The sequence below is a fragment of the Chironomus tepperi genome, unplaced genomic scaffold, assembly GCF_022539635.2.
Source record: "Chironomus tepperi strain 1889 unplaced genomic scaffold, CSIRO-AGI_Ctep_v1 contig_199, whole genome shotgun sequence".
NCBI lineage: Eukaryota > Metazoa > Arthropoda > Insecta > Diptera > Chironomidae > Chironomus > Chironomus tepperi.
This window is the reverse complement of record NW_027226321.1, coordinates 107,018-132,614: the sequence shown is the minus strand read 5'-3', so window position 1 is coordinate 132,614 and position 25,597 is coordinate 107,018. Positions and strand designations below refer to the sequence as shown.

The 25,597-nt window shown below is 31.6% G+C and overlaps 1 protein-coding gene across 1 annotated transcript in view; it reads right to left on the bottom strand.

Annotated features, from left to right (window-relative positions):
• Positions 1-3,817: 3,817 nt before the first annotated feature.
• The window catches only part of LOC139090055 (cyclic nucleotide-gated channel alpha-3), a 108,408-nt gene continuing 86,628 nt past the window's right edge, over positions 3,818-25,597 (bottom strand). The window contains exons 4-10 of the mRNA XM_070639743.1: positions 25,059-25,210; positions 24,825-24,966; positions 24,516-24,653; positions 12,242-12,409; positions 7,018-7,144; positions 6,074-6,249; positions 3,818-4,347 (exon numbers count right to left, since the gene is read on the bottom strand). Of these exons, the coding sequence (XP_070495844.1) occupies positions 4,073-4,347; positions 6,074-6,249; positions 7,018-7,144; positions 12,242-12,409; positions 24,516-24,653; positions 24,825-24,966; positions 25,059-25,210 (1,178 nt within the window). The 3' untranslated portion in view covers positions 3,818-4,072. The remainder of the gene's footprint in view (positions 4,348-6,073; positions 6,250-7,017; positions 7,145-12,241; positions 12,410-24,515; positions 24,654-24,824; positions 24,967-25,058; positions 25,211-25,597) is intronic.

Genomic DNA, 25,597 nt, shown 5'->3' with positions numbered 1-25,597 from the left:
GAGCCGTGGAGCCCCATGTCGGAACATCCATGGAGCCTCATGTCGAAGCATCCACAGATCCCCATGTCGGACCATCCATGGATCCCCTTGTCGGAACATCCACGAATCCCCATGTCGGAACATCCATGGATTCCCATGTCGGAGCATCCATAGAACCCCGTGTTGGAACAGCCACAGAGTCCCTTGTCGGAGTCTACTTCACTTGTGTCACTCAAAATAGCAACACGCCTACAGCAAGTAAGTCAGTAAACATGAAATACACCACAAAACACCATTAACATCACTTCCATGGATATAACTTCATCCTCAACTTTATGTCCTCAAAATTAAAAAGTGAAAATGAAGGAAATGCAAACCGAGAAAGGACGCAAAAAGAAGTGATTTCATTTTCGTTTACCAACTTCTGATTTATGCAGCATAAAGTTAAATAAGACTGAATCTCTTTCTCATCCACCCTCACCTTTAGATTGGTTGTGGCTTTCTATTAAAGATTTACATGAAATGAAAATTTTCATTCATTTGAATTTCTTATTTTTTTTTTTTTTTTGTTGCTTCTTTTTCGTGGTTGTCGTTAGTTTGCTGCCTTGTCAACCTCGTAATTTGGAGAATAAATAAATGAAAGAGAAAATAGGAAAAGAAATTTTTGGACTTGACTTTTTTGATTTGGCAATTCCAAAATATTTGTTTTGGGAAATTTTAGGTTAGGTTAAATTAAATTGAAAAAAATTAGAATTTTGGAAAAAAATAGAATTTTTTTAAATTTCAAATTTACAATTTTTAAAATTTATAATTTTTTAAATTTTTAAATTTTAAAAGTTTAAAAACTGAGAAATTTATAAAAATTCAAATTTAAAAAATCTGAAATTTTCAAAATTTTATAAGTTTTAAATTTTCCATATTTCAAATTTGATAAATTTAATTTTTAGAAATTTTAAAATTTTATAAATTTTAAATTTCATAAATTTCAAATTTTAGAATCTTTAAAAATTTTTTAAATTCAAATTTTTGAAATTTTAAATTTTATAAATTTTAAATTCTCTAAATTTCAAATTTTTAAAATTACAATTTTTTAAAACTTTTAAATTTTGTTGATTCAAAATTTTTAAAACTTTTAAATTTTGTTGATTCAAAATTTTTCAATTTTTTAATTTATTCTTAAAATTGTAAAAAGCATTTGAATAATTCCGACAAAAATCATTTTTATTTTCATGGTCAACATGACCTATTCAAATCTAATTTACCCTTCAAATTTCCAAAGAATATCCAAAAAAAAAAATTTATTTAGATTTCATATTGAAAATTTTCGGGCAGAAATACTTGAATTGAATTTTTATTGGACTAAATTGATTTGTTTTTTTCTTTCCTTCTTTTTTATTTAAACTTAAAGAAAATTTTTTTCTACCTTCTTGGAAATATGTGTGCAAACTTTGTGCTTTAACCTACTGCTTTGGATCTTAAGATTAGGGATTTACGTGAATCAAATTCTCATGAATATGTTTATGGCTTCAAATCAGCAGGGGATGAACTTTTTGATGGAAAACCTTAGCAAAACGAGAGTTTGGCATGTGGAAGTTTTGATGATGTTTTATAAGAATTTAAATATAAAAATATTTAAAGAATGAATGAAATATTTATAAAAAATTTAAATATTTCAAAAAATACTAAAATGTTTGCAAAGAAAATTGAAAAATTTTAAAAATTTGAAAAGTTTCAAAAAATTGAAAAATTTAAAAAAACAAAAAAATAATTGAAAACTTGTAAAAAATTTAAATTTTAAATAAAAAGAAAATTAAAAAAATTAAAAATTGAAAAAGTTAAAATTAAAATTAAACATTTTAAATAATTGAAAAATATACAAAAATTACAAAAAAAATGAAAAATCTTAAAAATTTAAATATTTTTTAAATATTTCTTAAAAATTTAATTTTTGAAATTTCAAATATTTTTTAAAAAATGTATTTTTTTTTTTTAAATAAAATCCGAATTTCCTTATTTTTTCAGAATTTCAAATCTTAATAAAGCCATATTAAAAATCAATCGAGGATAAAAAATTCCAATTTTATTGACTTTTTCCTCAATTTTCATTTCCTTTTCCACAAAATCCACCCCAAATTCATTCCTAAGTCATCCTCAATTAATATTCAATTTCTCACATTGCAATTTTAATTAAAATCCTAAAAAAAAGTTTTAAAAACACCAAAAACCCAAAGCATTTAAAGCACAAAAGCCTTGATTGGATATTCACTTTTTGTCATTCTCGTTTCCTTTCTTTTCCAGCACACAAAAAAAAATTTGTAATTCTGCACTTGTTTTAAAAACAAAGTTTTTTAATTCAAAAATGCGGTTTTCTGGCTCATTTTATTTTTAATGAACACAAGTTTTGTCAAACAAAAGTTGATGGTTGATGGAAATTGTCAACAGATTGAGAATGTTTTGTTGCCCTGGTGTTGAGAATTTATGCTGGAAATATTTGAGCAAAAATTGGAATTTTAGATTTTTTGAAGCTTGACTTTTTTAAAATTTGAAAGCAATTCCGAGTGAAAAATTCATTTTGGAGCTTTTAGAGCTCTGATGCAGCTTCTTTGTGATCATTAACCTATAATTAAGGGATCGTCCTCTTCCTGCCTTCCTATATGTCACCATTAAGGAGATTTCACTCAATTCGACCCACGCCAGGGCTAAGACACTCTAGGGCTACATTATTCTCTTTTTACACTGCATCCCTTCCTTCCAATCAGCCCCACAACCAAAAAAACTCACAAAATCACGTCCCCCCCAAAAAATGCGCTCTAGTCACTGACAACCTTCATAACTTGCATCATCAAGAACTCACATCTTTTTTATTCTTTTCGAATATAATTGAAATTTCTTTCTTCATTAAAACTTGTTCCTTCACATTTCTCATACATTATTTTTCTCACATCCATTTTTATGGGGTTTAATTCGTTTTTTTTTTTTGTCTAATTTTTCTTAGTTATTCAACAATTTTTTTTTCATCATTTTTAATTTACAAGTTAATGTGTATCTTTTGTGTTTATCTTTCTAACAGGCAATGAGGATGCTGTCGAGAGGTTGATGTACTGGATGAGCGACGTTAATGAATAAGCATCCACCATGGAGCTTTTAAGGCACCATTAAACCTCTTTTAATTATGCCAAATCGTCAAATCGCGTCCATAATGGGTCCGTATGGCATTTATATGACGTCCACATGGCATCCCATATGACGTCCACATTGCGTCCCATATGGGATCCACATGGAGTCCACATGGCGTCTGTATTGGGTCCACATGGCGTCCATATGAGGGTCCACATGGCGTTCATATGGGGTCCATAAGGGGTCCACATGGCGTCCATATGGAGTCCATATGGGCTCCACATGGCGTCCATATGAGGTCCACATGGCATCCAAATGGGATGTCCACATGGCGTCCATATGGAGGTCCACATGGCGTCCCATATGAGGTCCACATGGCATCCAAATGGGATGTCCACATGGCGTCCATATGGAGGTCCACATGGCGTCCATATGGAGGTCCACATAGCGTCCAAATTGGGTCCACATGGCGTCCATATGGCGTCCGAATGGCTGCCAAACTGAGGTTGCTTCCATTTGTTACTTGTAAAAGAGGTTTAGTGTAGCTTTAAAAGCTCTAAAGTGCAGCATTCTTCATTTATATCACTCGGGACTAGGCGAGCATGTATATAAGCGTTGCTCATAGCTTCTTCTGCTCTTGAAAGCATGCTCATTGCCTGCTAGGGTCTGTGTATGTGTGTGTATCTAAAAAAATGTCTATTTGAATTTTACCCGCGGAATGTGACAAATTTAAAAAGTTTTTCTTTATCTCCATCTAAGCGTGTGTATATTTTTTTGCAAAATTAAGTGTCGTGGAATGTTGTGTGTTGAGAGACAGATACAGTATAGTGAGTGAGAGAGAGAGAGATAGAAAGAGAGAATTTTTCCATTTTGTTTTAAACATTTTTTGTGTTTCATCTTATGTCATACATCGTACATAAACTAAGGCGGCTAAATGTTTACTGTTGACGGACATATGGTGCTGGTCTCCAGAGTGTTATATGATACTTTCACGATTACGTTCCGTGTCTTCTTGCTCATTCTCTTGACTTGATACAGAACCGCGCGATGATGCACCGCAAATTTGCATTTCAATTTCCGCTAATCGATGCTCAACTTCCCATTGCTGTTGTGTTAGTTTCGTACTTAATGATATATTTTCTGACTCAACCGTATGGAGACGGGAACGTAATCGCTTTATCTCGTCTTCTAAAGCTTCGTGTGAACCAAGCAGTGGTGTTGCGCCTGATTCCAGATGTGTTAGGGAACCAACTACAAAAATTATTTATTTTTTTTTTATTGGATATAATTTTTTTTTTTGGGTTAAGGATATTTTTTTTTTTTGGAGGGTAAAAAAAAGAGTCGAAAGGAAATTAATGTTTAAAGTTTATTGAATAAATTTTATGGGTAAATATTTTAAATCGAATAAGTAAGGAAAACATTAAAAGTTTTTTTTTTTTTGGTTCCTATAAATTTAATAAAGTTATGTCAACGACGGCCAGGTTGGAAACTTTGTGAATAAATTCATCTTTAGGAGGAAAAAAAGGGCTCTTGAAACTAATGTGAATGCGTATACTTGAGGTATTTAATTTATTTAATGTATATGGTATACAACAATTGATAAGACCTTGACCCTATAGGCACATGACATGAAAAATTCAGAAAATAGTGCATCATGCTTTAGTGACTATCATTTTGAGTCATATTCGGCAAAATCCTGTCGCACAATAGTCATGTAGTCATGGTTGCATGCAAACACTATTTTCAGACGTTTTTACGTCGTGTACCTTTTAGGGTATGTTTCATAGCTGCAATTTGTAGACATTGCAATCCTAGGAACAATTAATGAGACAATTCATTAATTCCTGCTCAAGTTTAGATCTACAGGTTAAGTTGGTAATCTGTCATATCCCTCTTTTAACGACATTAATGTCTGTAGCCTACAAAAGGATCTATGTAACTAAATTGTACCATATGTTTTACATTAACGTTCTTGAGGAATATCAATGTAATACTTATGGAACATTTTGGATACATAGAATATGCTGTGAGCCAGTGGCCAGTATGATGATTCAAAAAATGACAGATTTGAAATTTCTCATGCTGAGTTTCGAACCCATGATGACTAGTTCGGTGTTACAATGATTAAGTACCGAATGAGTAAACCATTCAGTCACAGAGTCACAATCGGACATCAATTAAAAGCTGCATAATGTGCATTAATTACATACTGAAGCAAGAAGGCCACTTTAGCTCACAATTAGATGAAAATTTTTCTTTTAATTCATTTAATATCTAGATTTAGATGCCATCAAAGCAGAGCTCGAAGTGAAGTCGAGTCGACTCTAGTCGATCAGGAAAAACGAGTCGACTTGAAGTCGAGTACATTCGAGTCGAGTCGTGTCGACTTCAACCATATCGACTTCGAGCTCTGCATCTAAGGGAGGTAATGACACATTTTATCTTTATCTCCGCTTTACTAAGGAAGCATCTTGACTCTGGTATATTACAGCTCGAGGTCGAATCGAATTATATCCATGTCTACTTCCAGCCCTACATTTAAATATACCCGATTAAATTCTTAGTAACCAGATGGTTAGGAAGTAAGCTAGCATTCTGCAACCCCTTCTGTATGAGCTTGAATCCACAATGTTCAAGAGCCCTTTAATCAATTCCCCAAATTTACATGAAAAATCAACCTCAAAATTCATTAATTATCCTCAAACATAATTTAATTTTCTCTATATCACCGCAATTACCATTGTACCTTAATAATCATATCACTATGTATATCCTCATCAACAATAATTCAAAAGAAATTGCAATCTTAATTAACAATTTGTTTAAAAATTCAATGTTAATTGCAGAGCCTCCTCCGTATGAGCCCGAACAAGATGAAATTAATTATTCAAATTCACAAAATTAAACCTTAGTTCCATCCGAAACAGTAAGTGAGACTCTAAAAATTTGACTACACATTTCAATTATCAACACTTACCATTTCGACATGGCTGCGAATGAAGGCGTGATGAATGTGACGTAATTCTACTTCTTGGACGTTCTTCGGAACTATGTACAGATGGACTCATAGAGCCCGGTGAATCAGTTATTCTCGTTCTCTCCGTATTCGCATTGCTTTCACGTCGATGTGATTTCGGACTATAATGTAAATTACTACAATTGTATGTTTCGGGTATGGGTTGGCAGAGAGAAAAGAAACGAGAATGTGAAATTAATTAATTAGTGACAGTTGGAAATAGAAAAAAAGGGTATGTTGGTGTCGAAATGGACATAATAAATTAATTTGAGCGCGTTTTTCTACATGAGATATTTTTTTGAGGTTATGTCACAAAGATGTAAAGATTCTAAATTAACCTGATAATGATTATAACGCCTACAATGAAAACAGGGACGATATATTCTCAACTCTGTACATTGGATGACCCAGGGTACATCACTAACCGAAAAAAGTATCCAGATTCAACTAAACTCTTCCTGGGATTGAACCCGGGTCATTAGGATCGGTAGGGCGACACTCTAACTTCTACGCCACTGCTGCTTATTTGCTGCTACCCCACAATATCCACAACCATCATTATATATATAATTATCCTGCAATTTACCTAGTTAAAATTCGTGTATGGAAGATTTGGTAAGAAAAGTCATCCAAATACTAGTATATCTTTGAATACCTAGCATTGGAAACAAATTATATCCCAAAGACCTCAAAACTCCACCAAACACCCAAACTGAGCTTCGAAATTTGAACGGTGAAATAGAAAAGGATTGAACCCAGGACCTTTGGCACGTAAGGCCAATGCTCTACCATTTAGACCGCTGATGCCATTTTCACCGCTTACCTAAAATCCCTTCCAATTGAGAAAAACGCGCTAAAATTAAAAATTCAACACCCAACAACTAAAATAATTAAATAATACTCACGTTTGTTGTGTAACATATGATGGTGCCACAGAAGGTAGCGGTTGCGGTGATATCCACATTTCCTCAACAGTCGTACGATCCTTTGATTCCACGAGACCTGGAGTCGATTGGCAGCGACCCATAGCAACTTAATTAAATTATATTACGAATATTTGATAAAAGATAGCGAAATTTTTATTCTTTTCAATTTTCTCCGAACTTTTTTGTATTTTTTTTGTTAGGGACTTTACTCAGGGATTGAATGGAACAAGAAAATTATTCTTGTCGTGTGCTACTTTAGTTTTGGAAAAGGATTGTTTTATTTGTTGTCTGTCATGTAATTTTTTTCGGGACGAATAACTTTATTTCAACAAGAAAACAGCCAAAAAAAGAGAAACTAAGGATCGGGAAAAAAGTTTCTCGTTGTGCATGTACAAAGGTATGGTCTCTTGAGACACAAACAAGCAAAACATTTAAGGAACGGAAATAAAGTCGAACAAATTATATAAATCAGATAACAATAAAAGAAAAATTCATGCTGTATTTACATTGAACATTGAGTGGAACTTGTGTATGTGCACAGTTGTTTGAGTTTAAGGTCAGGAAATAGAGAAATATAAGAGGAACATTAGATATAAGTGCATAGATTCGAAATTATAATAAATAATATTAAATTACAGTAATTTTGATTTACTTAGTTAGGGATCTGCATGATGCTCGAGACTGCAATATATTAAGATAGTTTATAGTCTTTCAGTTAAAGTTTCAAAGTAAAAAGTGTCAAGTAGGCAAAAATGAGTGAACACAAATGATGTCTAGTCTACAAAAATATGAATAGGGTACACTGGGGTACACCAGAAAGCAAATCAGTAGGGTTTCGAAGAGTTTTAGTCTTGATGGATTTTCCATGCCGAGAATATGACCGAAATCGAGATCAAGATTGAGGCCGAGACTGAAACCGAAACCGAAATCGAGATCGAGACTACAAAGGAATTCTTGGAAGTCTCAGTTTTGACAAATTTCGAGAATGCTTAATAGACAGATGAATTTAGTCAGTGAATTTGGTAGCCATGGTTTATGTCAGTGATGGACAATCTATGTGTTGGCTCGTGCTTTATCTAGTGATTTTAGTGCTCTCTTTTTGAGTGCTTGTGAATAGAGAAGATCTTTATACTCAATGTATTAATAGGGAAGGGAAGTGCCAACTCACTAAACAGATTGCCTACCACTGGTTTAAGGGGTCCTGGAAAGCACAGGGCATAGAATTGGTCAAAAACCTGATCATAAGGAGACTTGACTTTAATCAGAGACCGGATTTCATCGAATCTGGCAAAGGTTCAGAATCACGATATCCTGTTGAAAGTTTTTTGGCCATTTCTGCGTCGTGTACCTTTCAGAGATACTAATAGATGCTAATAAAACTGTCATAAATTATAAAAATTGGACTACATTGATCGAATTTCGGAACAAACTAGGAACATGCTCATTATGAGGCTCACAAAATTGAGCATACTAAGCTATGCGATTAGTATGTTCATGTTCATTTCTGTTAGGGATTATTCTCAATAGAATAAAAAAAGAAATTGCTCCACCACTATGACATGGACTTAAAATTGTCTAATATTCTTCTGATGGACATCATTTATAACCAACCCCATAAAGGATGTGCAAATAACTTACAAAAAATCCCAAATCAATAAATTTATTTTATTAATCCCTTTTAAATTCTCAACAAAAAACTAAGCAATAATCCCCAAAATGATGTGAAAATATTATAAATTCATTTACATCCATTAAAAAAGCTACAGAAAACCATAACAAGAAAATAACTTAAATTACTCTGTTTCAGCAAAAATAAAAAAAAAGAAGGGAAATGTTCTGGAAAATTCTCAAGAGACCCACAAACCATTAGAATGGATAATCTCTAGAGTTTGCCAACAGGATTATATTGCATTTGAAAGTAGGACAAAGTTTTAAGTGGTTTGAATTTTAATGATTAGGTAATTGAGTTTTAGTGCCAGGTATTATTGTCGGAATGATTATTATTTAGTATGTCATTTGTAAAGAATTTTGGATTTTTAAAATTGAAATTTTTGAGGTATTTTCTTCGGCTGGTGTCTTTGGGGTGCCTTAGAGAAACCAAAGTATAGTCTGTATCCAAGAAAACTACTCTAACTCACTTTCTGGCTAATGTATGATTTATGGACATTCTTCAACATTCTCAAACAGGCGCTGGGTGTGAAAAATACATTAAATACGATCCCTAGGTCAGCAAGACTCTCAATTTCACAGAAGACAGTTTAAAGCCTCAACTAAGAGAGGCCATGGATTGCAAATGAAGTATACGGCCAATATCGTAAGCAAGTAAGATTAAATCATTTAAAATAATGCCGAACAGTTCACCCGAATAGCACAAATCGATTAATCGATCAAGAATGAGGCTCCAGATCGACTTGACTCTAACTTGATAGGTTAGACTGGTAAAGTCAGTATAGTGGATAGGTTGGCCATAATAGGTTTGATTCCGGAATTATGTCAGAGTCACGCCAGTCTGGTGCTGGATTTTGGATCAACAAATCGACTTTTGCTATTCAGGAGAGTGACACGAGGGACAAGGTTATCATAGCTGCGCATAATATGCATCATAAGACAAGTGACGAAAGAACGCGAGGAAGGCCCAAAATAAGCTGTTCATAGATTAAACAGGGCATTTAGTATCGGTAATTTGCAGATGGAAGACAGCAATAGAGCCAACTTTATAAGACGTCTAAGGTGGTTCATGGTTCACAATTGATCTTTACGTCCAGCAAAGTAAGTAGTCAGTTAGACTAGAGACAGCTATACCGAATGAGGGTGTTCACTTATTCACCAAACCTTCATATCTTAATAATTCATCATGATATCCAATTTCATTAGTTTTTAAAACTCACTCAATAGTTTCAAGCATTTATCTCATTATAAATTCAGTCCTTAACACAACCAATTGCATACCTTAATACATTTTCAAATAAAACTTTTATGTTTTCCCTCCTTTTAAAAATGATGAAATATTAATTCTCTATTGGCACACCCTGGAGGACATCCCAAACAAATAACAAAGAATACAAAAAATATTCACCATAGTCCTTAAACAAACGGGCATGACAGAAACGAGCATGAGAGGAAAGTTTTTATATAATTTTTTTCATAGTTCAGCACAAAAATGAGAGGAGAATGTGTAAATTGGGGGCTGTTCAGATGTTAGGTAACGTACTTAGAAGGGGGGTCAGAGGGGGGTGTCAAAAATGCAAAATTTGAGGGGATTCGAGAGTCTTCCTTTAGAGCAGTTGTGGACAACCTTTTATCATTTGTGGAATACCTTGATGATAAGCCTCAACATAAACCGGGTATTTCATATAATTCATGGCTTTTCCAGTCATTTTTCACATTAGTCAAGGATCAGACACTCCTAAAGTACAGTACTTAGGATAGTACAGTAAGAACAGTAAGTCAAGGGTCAGACACTCCAAAAGTACAGTACTGTACTTACTGTACTTGTTGAATTTATATGAAAGTACAGTAAGTACAGTACAATACTTACAATACCTACTGTACTTGTATGGAAAGTACAGTAAGTACAGTACTGTACCTACTGTACTTACTGTACTTGTATGAAAAGTACAGTAAGTATTGTACTGTACTTACAATACTTGTATTATCATTTTTAAAATGAAAAAGTGATAGAAATTATTAAATTTCACTATTTTTAAAGGAAATTTAATAGAAAATATTGTTTTTCAAAGTTTTTCACCTTTAAATAAGAAAACTGATGTTCAAATTTACATTTTCAAAAATTTCATACATCAATTTCATCCAATTGAGACAAAATTTGGTTTTCTTGAAAGACTTTTTAACCTAAATATGAAAATCAAAGCAAAATTCGGCTTTTCCGAGTGATTTTTCATCCCAAATAAGAAAATCAATGCCAAATTCGGCTTTTCTGAAAGATTTTTCAACCTAAACATGAAAATCGAAACCAAATTTGGCTTTTCCGACTAATTTTTCATCCCAAATATGGAAATCGAGACCAAATTCGACTTTTCTGAATGATTTTTCAACCTAAATATGAAAATCGAAGCCAAATTTGGCTTTTCCGACTAATTTTCCATTCCAAATATGGAAATCGAGACCAAATTCGGCTTTCCCGAGTGATTTTTCATCCCTACTAAGACAATCCAAGCCAAATTTGGCTTTTCCGAGAGATTTTTCATTTCAAAAAGAAAATTGAGGCAAAAATAAGAATAATTAGCCGGAATTCGGATTTGTAGTAGTTATTTTTACATTATTATAAAAAAACTAAGGTGAAAAATTACAATTTTAAGATTTTTAACATTAATTTAATATATTTCACAAGAGAATTTAACAAAATAATCCTTATAAGATTTTCCATATAAGTACAGTAAGTACAGTAAAATATTTACTGTACTTATATGAAAGTACAGTAAGTACAGTACAATACTTACAATACTTACTGTACTTGTATGAAAGTACAGTAAGTATTGTACTGTACCTACTGTACTTACTGTACTTGTATGAAAAGTACAGTAAGTACAGTAAGTACAGTACTGTACCACTGGAGTGTCTGACCCTTGCAGTAACGTCCAGTAACGTACAGTAACGTACAGTAGCGTACAGTAACGTACAGTAAGTAAAGTAAGTACAATACTACACATTGGAGTGTCTGACCCTTGAAATTTGGACATTAGGGCACATTAGGGCACTATAGGGCACATTAGGGTACTTTAGGGCACATTAGGGCACATTAGGACACATTAGGGCACTATAGTGCATAATAGAGAACATTAAAGCACATTGGTGTGCCGCAACACACAGGTTATCCACCACTGCTTTAAAGAAAGGGGTGGGGGTATCTCAATAAGTCAATTCCTCACGTTACATAACAAGTGAACAGACCCCACAAAGGAGAAAAGAAAAGAAAGAAATTGAAAGGAGTAAAAGTGTTTCTTAAAATTTTGATATTTTTTCGCATCCAACAAGCACAAAAAGAAAAAAAAAACTTAGTCAAGGCAAATAAAAGTTTGTCCGTAACTTTATGGAAGTGTAATTTTTTTTTTATTCTTGCTGCTGTTGATGTTATTGTTATTGTAATATTTTTTTTCTCAGAAATTGGGTTATAGGAGTAGATTCATTTTTTTGGAGAATAGCATAGAAAGGGACCAGATACATAAAATAAACTTTTACTCACCTTTTTCAAGCGGTGCCTTCTTATATTTTTCTAATCGCTTTACAGCAATTGCCTCGAGTCGCACTCGTGCTGCTGGATATTCTTTTAATACATCCCACATGTCCTTCTTGCTCAATACGAATAGGTCACTGTAACCTACTGAACGAACACTTGCGGTACGTCGATTGCCTTTACATTTTTTTGGAATCGATGGATTTGGAAAGCAATTGTTTTTTTTGGTGGTTTTTGTGAGAGAAAATAATGAAAACTTTTTGTTAGTAAAAATATAAATAAAAATTTTAATTAGTTTTTATCAATTTTTGCAGCACAAAAAGTGCCGCTACATAAAGAGAAGATAAACAACTGAATTTTATTATATTCTGGAATATATTCTTGTATATCAGTGTTGCTAACATGGATGTTTGGGTATGGTTAGGATCAAATGTATTAATAGATACCAGTACCAAGACGACGTGACTCCGGCATGATTCTGGATTCAAATCATATCTGGCACCAGATCAGTGATTAACCGAATTTTGCTTTTTGTGTGAGGTTCCGACTATAAAACTTGACATAACGTCTATTTAGGAGCTAGATCTACGACCGACCATTTGACAAATTTTACGGAACTTTCCCAGGCTGAGAAACTCCGCGGTAGTACCGCGGTATCCATACAAATACCGCAAAATACCGCAAAATACCGCTAAATACCGCGGTATTCCATATAAATACCGCGAAATACCGCCTATTATTTAGGACTCAAAAACTCAAATAGAAAATTGTGAAAATAGTGAAAATTCAATTTTCATTTTCGAAAAAAATCAAATTTCACATTAATAATCTCAATCCCTTGTGAATAAACCTCGGAAAAGTCGAATTTTTGATCACATATCTTAATTTTGGGTAAAAATCTGCCGGAAAAGCCGAATTTTGTCTCAATTTTCCCAAAATATGGTCAAAAACTAAAAGCTAAGTTTTACCTCAATTTTCCTAAATTATGATCAAAAACTCTCGGAAAAGCTAAATTTTGCATCAATTTTCCTATATTAAGGTGAAAAACAATTGGAAATGTCAAATTTTGTCTCAATTTTCCCAAAATATGGTCAAAAACTCTCAGAAAAGCTAAGTTTTACCTCAATTTTCCTAAATTATGATCAAAAACTCTTGGAAAAACCAAGTTTGACCACAATTTTCCAATATTAAGGTGATAAACATTTGTAATTGCCAAAGTTTCGCTCAATTTTGCAATATTATGATGGAAATTCCTCAAAAAAGCTAAATTTCGCTTCAATTTTCCAATATTAGGGTTAAAAACTCTCGGAAATGACTATTTTCGTATAGATTTTCTTTTACAAGAGTGAAAAACTACCGGAAAATACTATTTTTCATCTCGGTTTTCCCATATTAAAAAGATAAAACCTTAGAAAAAACCATACAACCAAATACCGCGAAATACCGCAAAATACCGCGAAATACCGCCAAATACCGCGGTATTTCATATAAATACCGCCGATACCGCCTAGTTTCTCAGCCTGGGAACTTTCATTAAGCCATTTTATCAAGTTGTTCACTCAGGAGACACATAATGCATAATGCATACAAGGCGTGAAAAATCTGAAAATTAGTAATTGCAAACCATTTTATCGAATCTGATTCTGTATTGGAAAGTTTGCTACTTCATACTTGGTTTGAATCCTTAAGGGAAAGGATTACCGGGAACTCCAAAAGCTACATAACACAGAACAGTGATTAATGATTGTCAGTTTAAACTAAGGGCAGACAATTTGTACAATCTAGGTGGCAGAGTCAGTTAACGGAATCAAATGGAAAGCCTTTTGTGGTAACCTAAGCTCCATTGTCTTGTCCTCTGAGTATTTATGAGTTTTAGGGTCAATAGCTTACAGGGATTCCAATATCGGTATTAATTTTTTTGCAACATCGGTATTGTAACCTTAATGAGATAGCCAAATAAAAGGGATATGTGTTTCCTTTCTCGCCTTATTTAATAACTGATTGTTCGATTCTCTATATGCTTAGGTAAATCAGTCATAAATTGGTCCCATTAAATTAGTATGCTCGAGTAGGCAAAAATACGTTATAAATATTTGATGGCTAGTTCTAACGTATTTTTGTCCACTCGGGATGGTTCCAATAAAATTTCACTTTTAAATGTATAAATTACTTCATGCCCAAATATCGTCTGACCTAGTCAAATACCAAATTAACAACACTGAATACTGAATCATCATATAAGTGAGAAAGATTTATACTATAATAGAGAGAGTGAGTGAGAGAGAGAGAATGGGTAAAGCGGAATCAATTTTTTATTCATGCAATAGGATGGATTAATATTAAATAAATGGAAAATTGCCAATTTTTAATATCATGGTATCGAGCTTATTTTTCTATCATTCATGTTCTTTAAATAAAGGAATCAAGTTTATATTTTTTTGTTGGTTTTTTTGTCTTTTAATGCAGTTTTTTTTAGTTTTTCTTTAGTTCCTCGAATGAATGAAAAAGTTTCTCATTGCACTTTTAGCAATTTTACAAAAAGTTTGACATGAGCTTTTTTGTCAAAAAGTATTTAGACAGACGTATAGTATTGCAAGTCGTTGCCGTTTTTGTTGGGGCCAATTTTAAAAACTTTAATTTGGCAAGCTTATAATTTTTTTTGGGGTGAATTGGGGATTATTTTAAAGTTTGACATTTGAATTTGCAATGTGAGCTGTTGACGATAAGTTTGGAACTGAAAGTTCTGTTTCAATTGACTTTGTAGGAACTTTATCGGTCGATTTTAGTTAGCAGCTTCTTGGAAATGTCTCAAGCATTTTAAGAGCTAATATGTTACTGATTTTCGGTTATAAAAGTGTAAAGACGTGAAAATTTCCTCAATAAGCTACAGAAAGTAGTGCCTTAAAAAGCTTTCTGTTAGAGAAAGACCAATTAGTATTTAAAAACGATCTATTTGCACTTTCTTAGAATTCATGAAAGTTGATTGATTTATAGTCTAATTTAGTAGATTAGCTTCAATTATTGCTGATTATTCTTCATAAATTTGTGTTTCTCGAAGTCTCGGTTTGATAGAATTTTCTGGATCGAGATCAAGGTCGAGAATGAGAATTCATGAAAAGTTTATCAACTTCTGAGTCTTGTCAATTCTTGAAATTGAGAACCGAGAAGTCTTGATCTCGTTCTCGAGAACTTTCATCAATAACATAGAAACAAAATGTTCAAATATGAGACAATTCAAGTTATGTCAACTTATTCTACAAAGATTAAAAATCATGTTTTTGAATCATCTTTAGACTCTCGAGATATCCTTGAAAAACTGAAGTAGATGATCCAATTTTGAGAATAATCCACTAAAATGAAATTGACCTTATAGATTTTAAGAGTTGTTAAGAGTTCTTTAGAGTCTTAAATTGTTCTTAAAAAACTGAATAGATTCTTAAAATTCTGGTTGAGTATTTCATGGTCTATAGGGACAATAAAGAGTTATATTAGATACTTGAGAATCCAAATCTAGAAGCCGAAAACGTCTTTAAAGGTACTTAATATGAACAAAGATGACATAAATTGTCTAGTAAAGTTACTTATTATTCGTTTGTAACTTTAACAATGCCCAAATTGTAAAATCGTCTTATTTGGGGACGTTCACTTATTATGTTCGTTTTTTAGGGATAAAAAGGGTTGAAGGATTTTTTTTTGTAGTGAGCCTAAGTGACACAAATGATGAAGGCAACGTTATGAAGCTTTTAAGGGTTCATCACGGATCTTTTAAGCTCCACCACGGAATTGTAAGGCTCCGCAAAATATCTTTAATCATCACCAAATGGAAGTCACCTTGATGTGACATTCACATGGCAGCCATTTTGATATTTAACATCCTTAAATGCTCTAAGTAGAAGATTGTTTCATTTATGGTATGGCCAGAAGTGGTCATTGGAGGCAAATAAATCAGTCGGGCTCCATAGTGGATCAAAATATTGAATGGCGTGAATGACCCTTAAAAAATAGATTTTCACTTACTCTCGCACTTGCAAAATTCAGGCTTCATCAACCTCATCACAAAAAAATTTTATAAAATTCTAAAATGCCTTGAGAAACCTTCATTCAATCGATATTATTTCGCATAAATTATTTAAAATTGTTGTTAATATAAAATTCATTTTTTTAAATTTTTAAACAGAGGAGGATATAGAAAAATTTAAAGGATATATAAAAAAAATTATCCAATTTATTTTCAAGATGCAAAGAATTTTTCATTTCATTTTAAAAAAAGCCATAAAAATGCACTTAAGGGGGAAAATTCTTGATAGCTAAATTAAGTATAAAAAAAATTTCTATTTTATTTCTTTGCAGTTTACTGGATCTGACAAGGAAATATTGTACAATTGCTATATATGGTAATGGTTTAAAAAAAATTGTATACCGCATGCTTAAAAACCTCTCCACATTATACTTTATTTTTTATTGGGTCATATTAGAGTTCTATATATATATATATCTAGATATTATACACACCGAAAGCAAATAAAGGAAAAGGAATTGAAATCGGAAATATAAAAGAGAAATCGAGCAATGAAGGAGAATAAAAGGATTTTCTTTTCTTTTCTTTATAGGACGAAGAATGGAACTAGTAAACAACTGTCGTTTGTTCATTTTTATGATCAATCTATTGAAGCGCATTTGTTTCCGATCAGCAATTAGGATGAACAATAGAATTATTGAAAGATTCAATGACTCAGGTAATTCGTCAATCAGTTAGCCACCTGTAGATATCAAATTGAAGAAATGTATCTTATTTATATAGGAAATACACGATTTTATTTTAGACGTCAGTTTTATGAGAATGAAGATGGTTCCGTCAATGGCATTTAAGGATCCACTAAAGCTCTTCTATTGACATCGAAATTCGGCTAAATTTGGCATTCATATGGATACAAGAGGAAATAGACATCAATTTGATGTTAATAAAAAGTTTTAGTGGGCCCTAAAAGTTCCACGAAGCATTTTCATTTCTGTCCATAGGACTACTTGGTACATAAAAAAACGACTCACTACTTGACCAATGCCGCTTTTTTGCTGCTTTCTTGAAACACAAACTAAACTATGATAAACTTACTGCTTTTCCTATTCCATTGTCCCCCTATTTCTTCTATCCCTTCTATACTTCTGTCTTTCCTACCTTTAATTCTTACCAGAGTTCCAAGTTGGTTCCAAGTCAATTAAATTTTTCATCTAAAATAGAGGTCAACTCTGAGCTCTGGTTCTATTAACAATATAATGCAATGCTACTTGATGCAATGAGCCAGGTATTGATGCCAGGCACTGTAAAGCCTGATTATCAGCTGCATGTGTTATTATACCCAACACTTCATTACTTCTTATCGCTATCTGGTAAATTGGTTTGATACTGACTAGACATAGATTCGTTAGAGTTAGACATCGACTGGATATTGACTTGCCTTAACTTTTTTAACGAAAATTGTCTAAAATTGCAGACATGCGCATCTAAAATTCACGAAATCGAAGCCTGGCTGTTCTCGGCCGAACCATAGTTTTAGCATTTTTTGTGTATTCTCGGGAATGTTTTGAGCATTTTTGCAAACCATTTAAATATTGGTAACTTTCTATGCCAATGCCGATATCCTGGTCTGTTGCCTAACTTCGACCATAGACATTCTTGCTCTTCCTGATTTTTAAATGCTTCAATAGAAACTAAATCCTACTCTACCCCGCCAACACAACCAATAAACCCAAAGTGAATCAAATAAGCGCATCATTTAAACTAGAAAACAAAAAGTTCTCATCTAAGAAAAAAAGGGAAGAAGGTAAAAGTACACGTAGAATTATTGACATTTAAAGCTCATACATTAAGAATACTGTTATAATAATGGCCGAATTTATTATTTCAACTTCGTATGTGTGTATATGTGTATATATATATCTCACGACTCAATAGTATATATAGAAATGGTTAAAAAAAAGGGAAAGGAAAGGAAAAGTGAGAAGAAAAAAAAATGTATAATTAATTAAAAAGTTTCCTTCCAGTGACTATATGCGCTACGATCACTTTATTGTACTGAGTTAAAAAAAAATGGAAAAATTATAGAGAGCGAAAAATGGAAGAAGAAGATAAAATAATAGGAGAGGTGTGAGACAAAAGGGTATCCGATAGAAATACAGATACTTGATTTACGAGCCAACAAAAGGATGCGAATAATTTTTTTAAGTTTAAAATAAAGGTGTGACAGAGATTCAAGTTTATATATTTTTTTTGTCTTGCTATTTTAGCACTTTCTGTATTTTTGAGAGCTATATAACACGTCAATCGTCCCCTATAATTTTCAACGTCTGAATCTTTAATATGGGATTCTACTTTAATGTTGAGAATCGTAAAATGAACAACCAAAGTTGAATCAAATAAGCGCATCATTTAAATAAGCTAAAACAAAAGTTCTCACTAAGAAAAAAATTGAAGAAGGTTAAAAGTACACGTAGAATTATTGACATTTAAAGCTCTAATAATACATTAAGAATACTTTATAATAATGGAAAATTTATTATTTCAACTGTACGTATGTGTGTAAATGTTTTATATATCTCACGACTCAATAGTATATATAGAAATGGTTTTTTAAAAAAAGGGAAAGGAAAGGAAAAGTGAGAGAAAAAAATGTATAATTAATTAAAAAGTTTCCTTCCAGAGACTTTATGCGCTACGATCTAATTTATTGTAGAGTTAAAAAAAATTTCCAAAAATTATAGAGAGCGAAAAATGGAAGAAGAAGATAAAATAATAGGAGAGGTGTGAGAAAAAGGGTATCCGATGTAGAAATAAAATACTTGATTTACGAGCCAACAAAAGGATGCGAATAATTTTTTTTTCTTAAGTTTAAAATAAAGGTGTGAAAAGATTCAAGTTTATATATTTTTTTGTCTTGCTATTTTAGCACTTTCTGTATTTTTGAGAGCTATATAACACGTAATCGTCCCCTTTAATTTTCAACGTCTGAATCTTTAATATGGGATTCTACTTTAATGTTGAGAATCGTAAAATGAACAACTTTATGGTCATTGATCGCAGCCTGATGTTGAGATTTGATAGATTTTCGTAGTTAAAATCTCTGATTTTTATGGATACTTAAGGTATGAAATGTAGTTTTAAGATGGATTTGACTTATTTTGCATTGACATAGAGATTAATAATGTATTGTTTCAAAGATAAACTTAATTGAATTACGTTTTAAAGATGCGATTTCCTAAATCTTTCGTATATATTAAAATATGTACGCTAATGAATTTACATATTAAAAAATGTACTATGAAGTTTTACACACTCCGAAATACGTATTACGTTAAATATTTTACATATCAAAAATGTACGTATCCAAAAATTCCACCGATACGCCTAGTTTTTGATTTTTTTTCTTGTTTCCACCCAAGCATGGGAAATAAGTTTAAGAATAAGGACCATCCCACTTACGAAGCGTATGACTTATCCAGCCATACTTTTTACTTGAGGGCTTCCCCTTGAGGGCTCAAAAATTTAATTTCGATTTTTTAAAAATCTAGGCTTGAAACATAAATAAATAATACAAAATATGTACACCAAATTTTGTACATATCAAAATACGTACGTAAATATTTTGTGGGTGACATATGAAAATGCGTACAAATGTATGAATGTTTATTATCACACGTATCATTGGAAAACATGTGGTGTTTAAAATTCACTAATTCAAAATACGTACGTTGAAAACTCAAATTTCCGAATAATTCTAATGATTTAAATTTAATATGTGAAAATACAAAATTTACACATCAAAATAAATACCTCAATTCTGACTCAATTTCATACACATCATCGTACTTTGATGTCAATATTTTTCCAAATAAAAACTCATTTTTATGCACCATTCCTACCCAATAAAAAAATAAAATATTTTTACACCCTCCCATAACTCATAAGTCTTTCAACAATTTCCACAACCACTTTATTTCTATGTCAATGCATTTGAGACACACATTTTAGGTCACAATCATCTTCTTCTTTAAACATTGTTGCATTTATATTAAAAAATTCTTAGAATAATTGGCAACGTCAATGAATCATAAAAGTCATAAAACATTCTCGTATAAAATTGAATTAATTCAAGTGGTTGACATAAAAAAATTTATTTTATTTTTGCTCTCTTTTGTCATAATATTTTCAGATTCCTGTAGATTTTTAACAAAAGTCTTTATTCCAGAGAGGTAGCCAGGGGTCCAAAAGGGTCAACTGTTTTATTTTGACTTTTTTTTAAAAAAGCAAACAAAAATTTTAAAAATTAAAAAACGTTACAAAATAATCGGCTATCCATTTTTTGGAAAGAGACGTTCCGAAATGACCCCCAATTTTTTTGAAATTTGTAATAATTAAAACAAAAAAATTTAGAAATAAAAATACGTTATAAAAGAATCGTAAAAGTAATCGGCTATCCATTTTTTGCATCACCGATCTAGCGATCATGGGTTCGCCGGCAAAATGACCCTTTTTCGAATCATATGTAGTGGAAACGCGGCTCACAGCCTCCCTTTGAAGGCTACAGGCAGTAATGTCATCAAAGAAGTGGTTCGGATTCCACTATAAACTGTAGGTCTAGGTTTGAGCGAGAGATCTGGCGAATCCTCCCTCGTTAAACTCCCAGTAGCCATGAAACGCATATAAACGCGCAGCTATGGACCTTAAGGTCTGCAAAGCTAATGTTTATTTTTTATTTATTTTATAAAATAATCGGCTATCCATTTTTCGGAGAGGGACGTGTCGAAATGTCCCCCTACCTCCCCTCCATAGGGGTCCAACCGTCTTTTTTTTAAAATTTTAAAAATTGAAAAAATGTTATAAAATAATCGGCTATCCATTTCTTGGAGGAGTAGAGGTCATTGAGGAAACCCCCCTCCCCCCATGGCTATACCCCTGCTTTATTCCTAACTGTTTAAATTTTATATATCAATTTCCTCCCCCCATTCTCATGAATGACTGAATCATCATCAGATATCCATTATGTAACCAGATCAAAAAAAGTGAAAAAAAAGATGAAAAATTCTTTTTCAATTTTTATTTATCTGCTATGCTCTCTGCTGATAGAATTTTCCGCATATCTGAACATACAATATTGATGTACGGACTCGAGTATGAGAAAGAAATGTTGCAATTCATTCGTGCAGAAAGTTCAATCAGCACAAGTAGTCATTTTGTGGCAGTGTGAATATTTTTTTGTTGATGATTTATATTAGATTCTTTTTTTTGGATAGATTTATTGATAGAGATGTTAAATATATATTTTATAGATTTATTTTTATATAGGATAATTATCGAGCCAAGCAAAGCGATTTTGTTAGTTGAAAATGTCATTCATAACATGAAATAAATGAATAGAGGAATAAAAAGGATGTGTGTATGGTGAAAAATGTAATGATTTTTCTAATCTACTAGGTGATATTGAATTGTGACACTGAATTAGAAATTTGAATTTTAATTAAAAATTGAGAAATATAATGGAAAATTTTGTGAATTTTTGTACATTCTTTAAGGAATTTGATTTAAAATTTCAGTGATTTTAAATTTAAAATAAAAATTGAATTTTAAAATGTATATGATTTAATTTTCAAAATTAAAAAATTGATTTTTAAAAGTAAAAAAATAATTTATTTAATGAATTTTCAAAATTTTAAAAAAAAAAAATTGAAAAATGAATTTTAAAAAAAAAAAAAAGTTAAAAAATTGAAAAATTGAATTTTGAAAATAAAAAAATTAGGTAATTTTAAAAAAATTAAAAATTGAATTTAAAAAACTAAATAACTGAATTTTGAAAATTTAAGAGTTGAATTTCAAAAAATTAAAAAATTCAATTTTGAATAATTAGAAAGTTGAATTTTAGAAATTAAAAAAATTAAATTTTAAAAATTTAAATTTCAGCAAATTGAATTTTAAATCTTAAAAAAATAAATTTTGAAATTTAAAAAGTTAAATTTTCTAGTTTTTAAAGTTAAATTTTTCAAATTTTTTTAAATTCAAAAATTAAATTTTTTAGAAATTTTAGTAATTTCAATTTTTATGATATTCAATCTTAATTCTCAAAGAATGCACAAAAAATCACAAATTAAATACGACAACATTAAATATTTGAAACACATAATATATTAATAAGAATATAAGAAGGAAGTAAGGAAGTAGACAGCAGGTAGAATTTATTGAAATATCGAAGAGGCAGCCTAACATTAATTACTTTAATTTATTCTTTATAAGGCCTTAACAACTGTTACACAAATACATCAAAAAGTTAATAAAAAAATATCTGAATTTAAAATTTTAATAAGCAATTAATTGTAACTAATTACGGACATTTAATTTACTTTTAAATAAATTTTAAAAAATTCTCAAATTGAGTAGGAAAATTTAAAATTAGAAAAATTTAATAAAAAAAAAGTTTAGCTAAATTTTAATTTCATATAAAAATAGAAAACTTTTTCTTTCAAATCCAATTTACAAAATATTAATAAAACACTTTTATCAATCTACTTTGATTTTTCAATCTATCTTGACATGCTGATATTTAAAATTGAAAATCAAGCTGTTTATTGCTTTATTAAAATTAAGCGCTGTTCTATTCAATTTTATTAAATGTCAAACTTTGTAGGAAGTATATTTTTATATCATTAAAAGCTTTTATTTTTAGATTCATTTACACTCAAAATGTCAAATTTAATTACTTAAAGCCACATGTAGAACAGAAAATTATAAGCAGCTGAAAATCCTAACATTGAGACAGCTTTTAGGTACCGTAGTTGTATTTCTGAACCATGAAAGCATGCTCTTGCCTGAATAGAAATGTTTGATTCTGAGGTTCTGATAATTTGTTGCATTAATTATTTACTTTTTAATGAGATCGGTGATTATTCATTGACTTTACAAGCAAGAGAGCAGAGTTAAAAAAACAACTGCCCATTGCTACCTTCTGTCACCGATATCTAACAGCGACCATTCTCCACGGAAAGCATCGCCCAACAGGACCGACATGCCAACTCTTTAAACAAGCATATTAAGTTTTAAAAAGGGACGTTAAGGACTGTAAAATTACGGAATTTATACTATTTCTTCTAATTTATCCAAGGGCGTAACTAGAGGTGTTTTGAGCATTTCGTGTGCAATATGTTTGCCATAGCTTATTAAAGGAAAGGCTCTTGTATGCCATGGTTAAATACTTAAAAATTGACAAAATGGCCAGTTTTTCACATTAGAAATCAAAATTATTTAGCTTATCAAACTCAATTAGGTATCCAAAATCGGAGTTGGCAGGACTTTGGGGACTCCGACCTAATGAAAAGTCTTGGAAAAGCTTAGACTCTGGATTGTCTCGAACTTGAACATTTACTCTTACCAAAACTAAAATCAAGAGCTCAAAGTCAAGTGGAAATTGTGTTAGTGACACGAGGAGACTTTACTCCAGGAGGGTGAGGAGAATTGGAGGTTTGATTTAGGGACCGAAAACGCCCGTTTTTGGACAAAATTCTTCAATTTTTTTGGGTTTTTCGTTACAATTATCTTAAATTCCCCTAAATTTTCCATTCCATACAAAGACATCCTTGAGTCAAAGTATATCATGACCATAAAAAGCGATTGGCAACTAGGGTTTGATACTTTCGTAAGTCACGAATTCTACGATCTTTACAATAGTATCTGATCCTAAGTTGGCTATTTGTTAGCATTTCTTAAAAAAACCTCCTGTTCTAACTACGTTCATACATTTACAAACCATCAGAACTCCAGAATAGTTCAAAAAAATTCTTTAAAAAATTAAAAAAGCTTTAAAAATTTCAAACCTTTAAAAAAATTAATCAATAACCAAAAAAGTACATCTAATAACATAGAAAGTTCAATTTCAAAATTTATTTGTAGGTTATCTTGAACTGCCTTATTTTTTTCATATCTGTGCTCTCATGTCAGTCACAACAATTTTATTGCAAGTTGTTTTTGGTGATTTTACACATTTTGTCAGCAATACAAACACAGAAAGAACGATTCTGATTGATCATATATGTTACTGTCAATCAATATGCGCAGTCTTGCATACATTTGAATCAAAATATATATGTTGTATATACAATTGATGATGCAATATGTGAATTTTATGGATTTTTTTTTTTTTTTTTCATGATTTTATACATAAAATATATAGAATAAAAAAAAGAATATGCTGATTAATATCATTAATGTTTGCTTGGCCGCGATATTTACCAAGAGCTTTACCTGCTGTTCCCATATTCAGTATACTAATTTCGCCAAAATACGAGCCAGCTTTAAGTGATGCCATGACTGTTTTACCATTATCACCAACCACTTGTAAACGTCCTCGATTTACTATGTACATCTCCTTACCCACTTCACCTGTATGAGTTGACATATTGCCGAGTATATAGGAACGAGAATGTAAAAAAAAAGGCACAGAAAAAAAAATGTCATAATCAGCATCAAGTATAAAAAAAGGAGGAAAATTGAGAAATCATGAGATGGCAAAAATGAGGAGCTTATAACTCAATGTATGTGATTATTTATTACCCTTCCGACATATATAGTCACCGGGTGAAAAGAGCACCGGTCGTAACCTCAGCACAAGTTCACACAAGAAACCAGCTTCGGTATTTTGAAATATTTCCACTCGTTTGAGTGTATCTAAATGAACATTTATAGCTATTTCAGCCTGTAATGAGAGGAACAACAACAAAATATTATCATATTGCGGTTTTTGGGTCATTTGATGTCATGATGATAAGGTTAGATGAGTAATTTTACCTTAAGTTTATCAGGAAGACAAGAGACTGCTCTCTCTTCATCGGAACATTTTTGGGTGAGCCATAAATAATCAAACCACTTGATGACTTTCACTTGTAAATGATTTGGAACGCGACGCATTCGCATGTAGGTTTTCACGCCGTCGAGTTTTGCTGGAATTAAAATAAGTTTGAATTAGATTTGATTCTTAAATTTGCTCAAAAAGCTTTCTTCAAAAAGATTTTCTTCAAAAAGCTTCACTTCTTCAAAAGCTTGACTTTTTTCAAAAGCTTCAAAAAGCTTGACTTTCTTCAAAAATCTCGACTTTCGTCAAAAAGCTAAACTTTCAAAAAGCTTGACTTTCTTCAAAAAGCTCGACTTTCTTCAAAAAGTTCGACTTTCTTCAAAAAGTTCGACTTTCTTCAAAAAGTTCGACTTTCTTCAAAAAGCTTGACTTTCTTCAAAAAGCTCGACTTTCTTCAAAAAGCTTGACTTTCTTCAAAAAGCTCGACTTTCTTCAAAAAGCTTGACTTTCTTCAAAAAGCTTGGCTTTTTTCAAA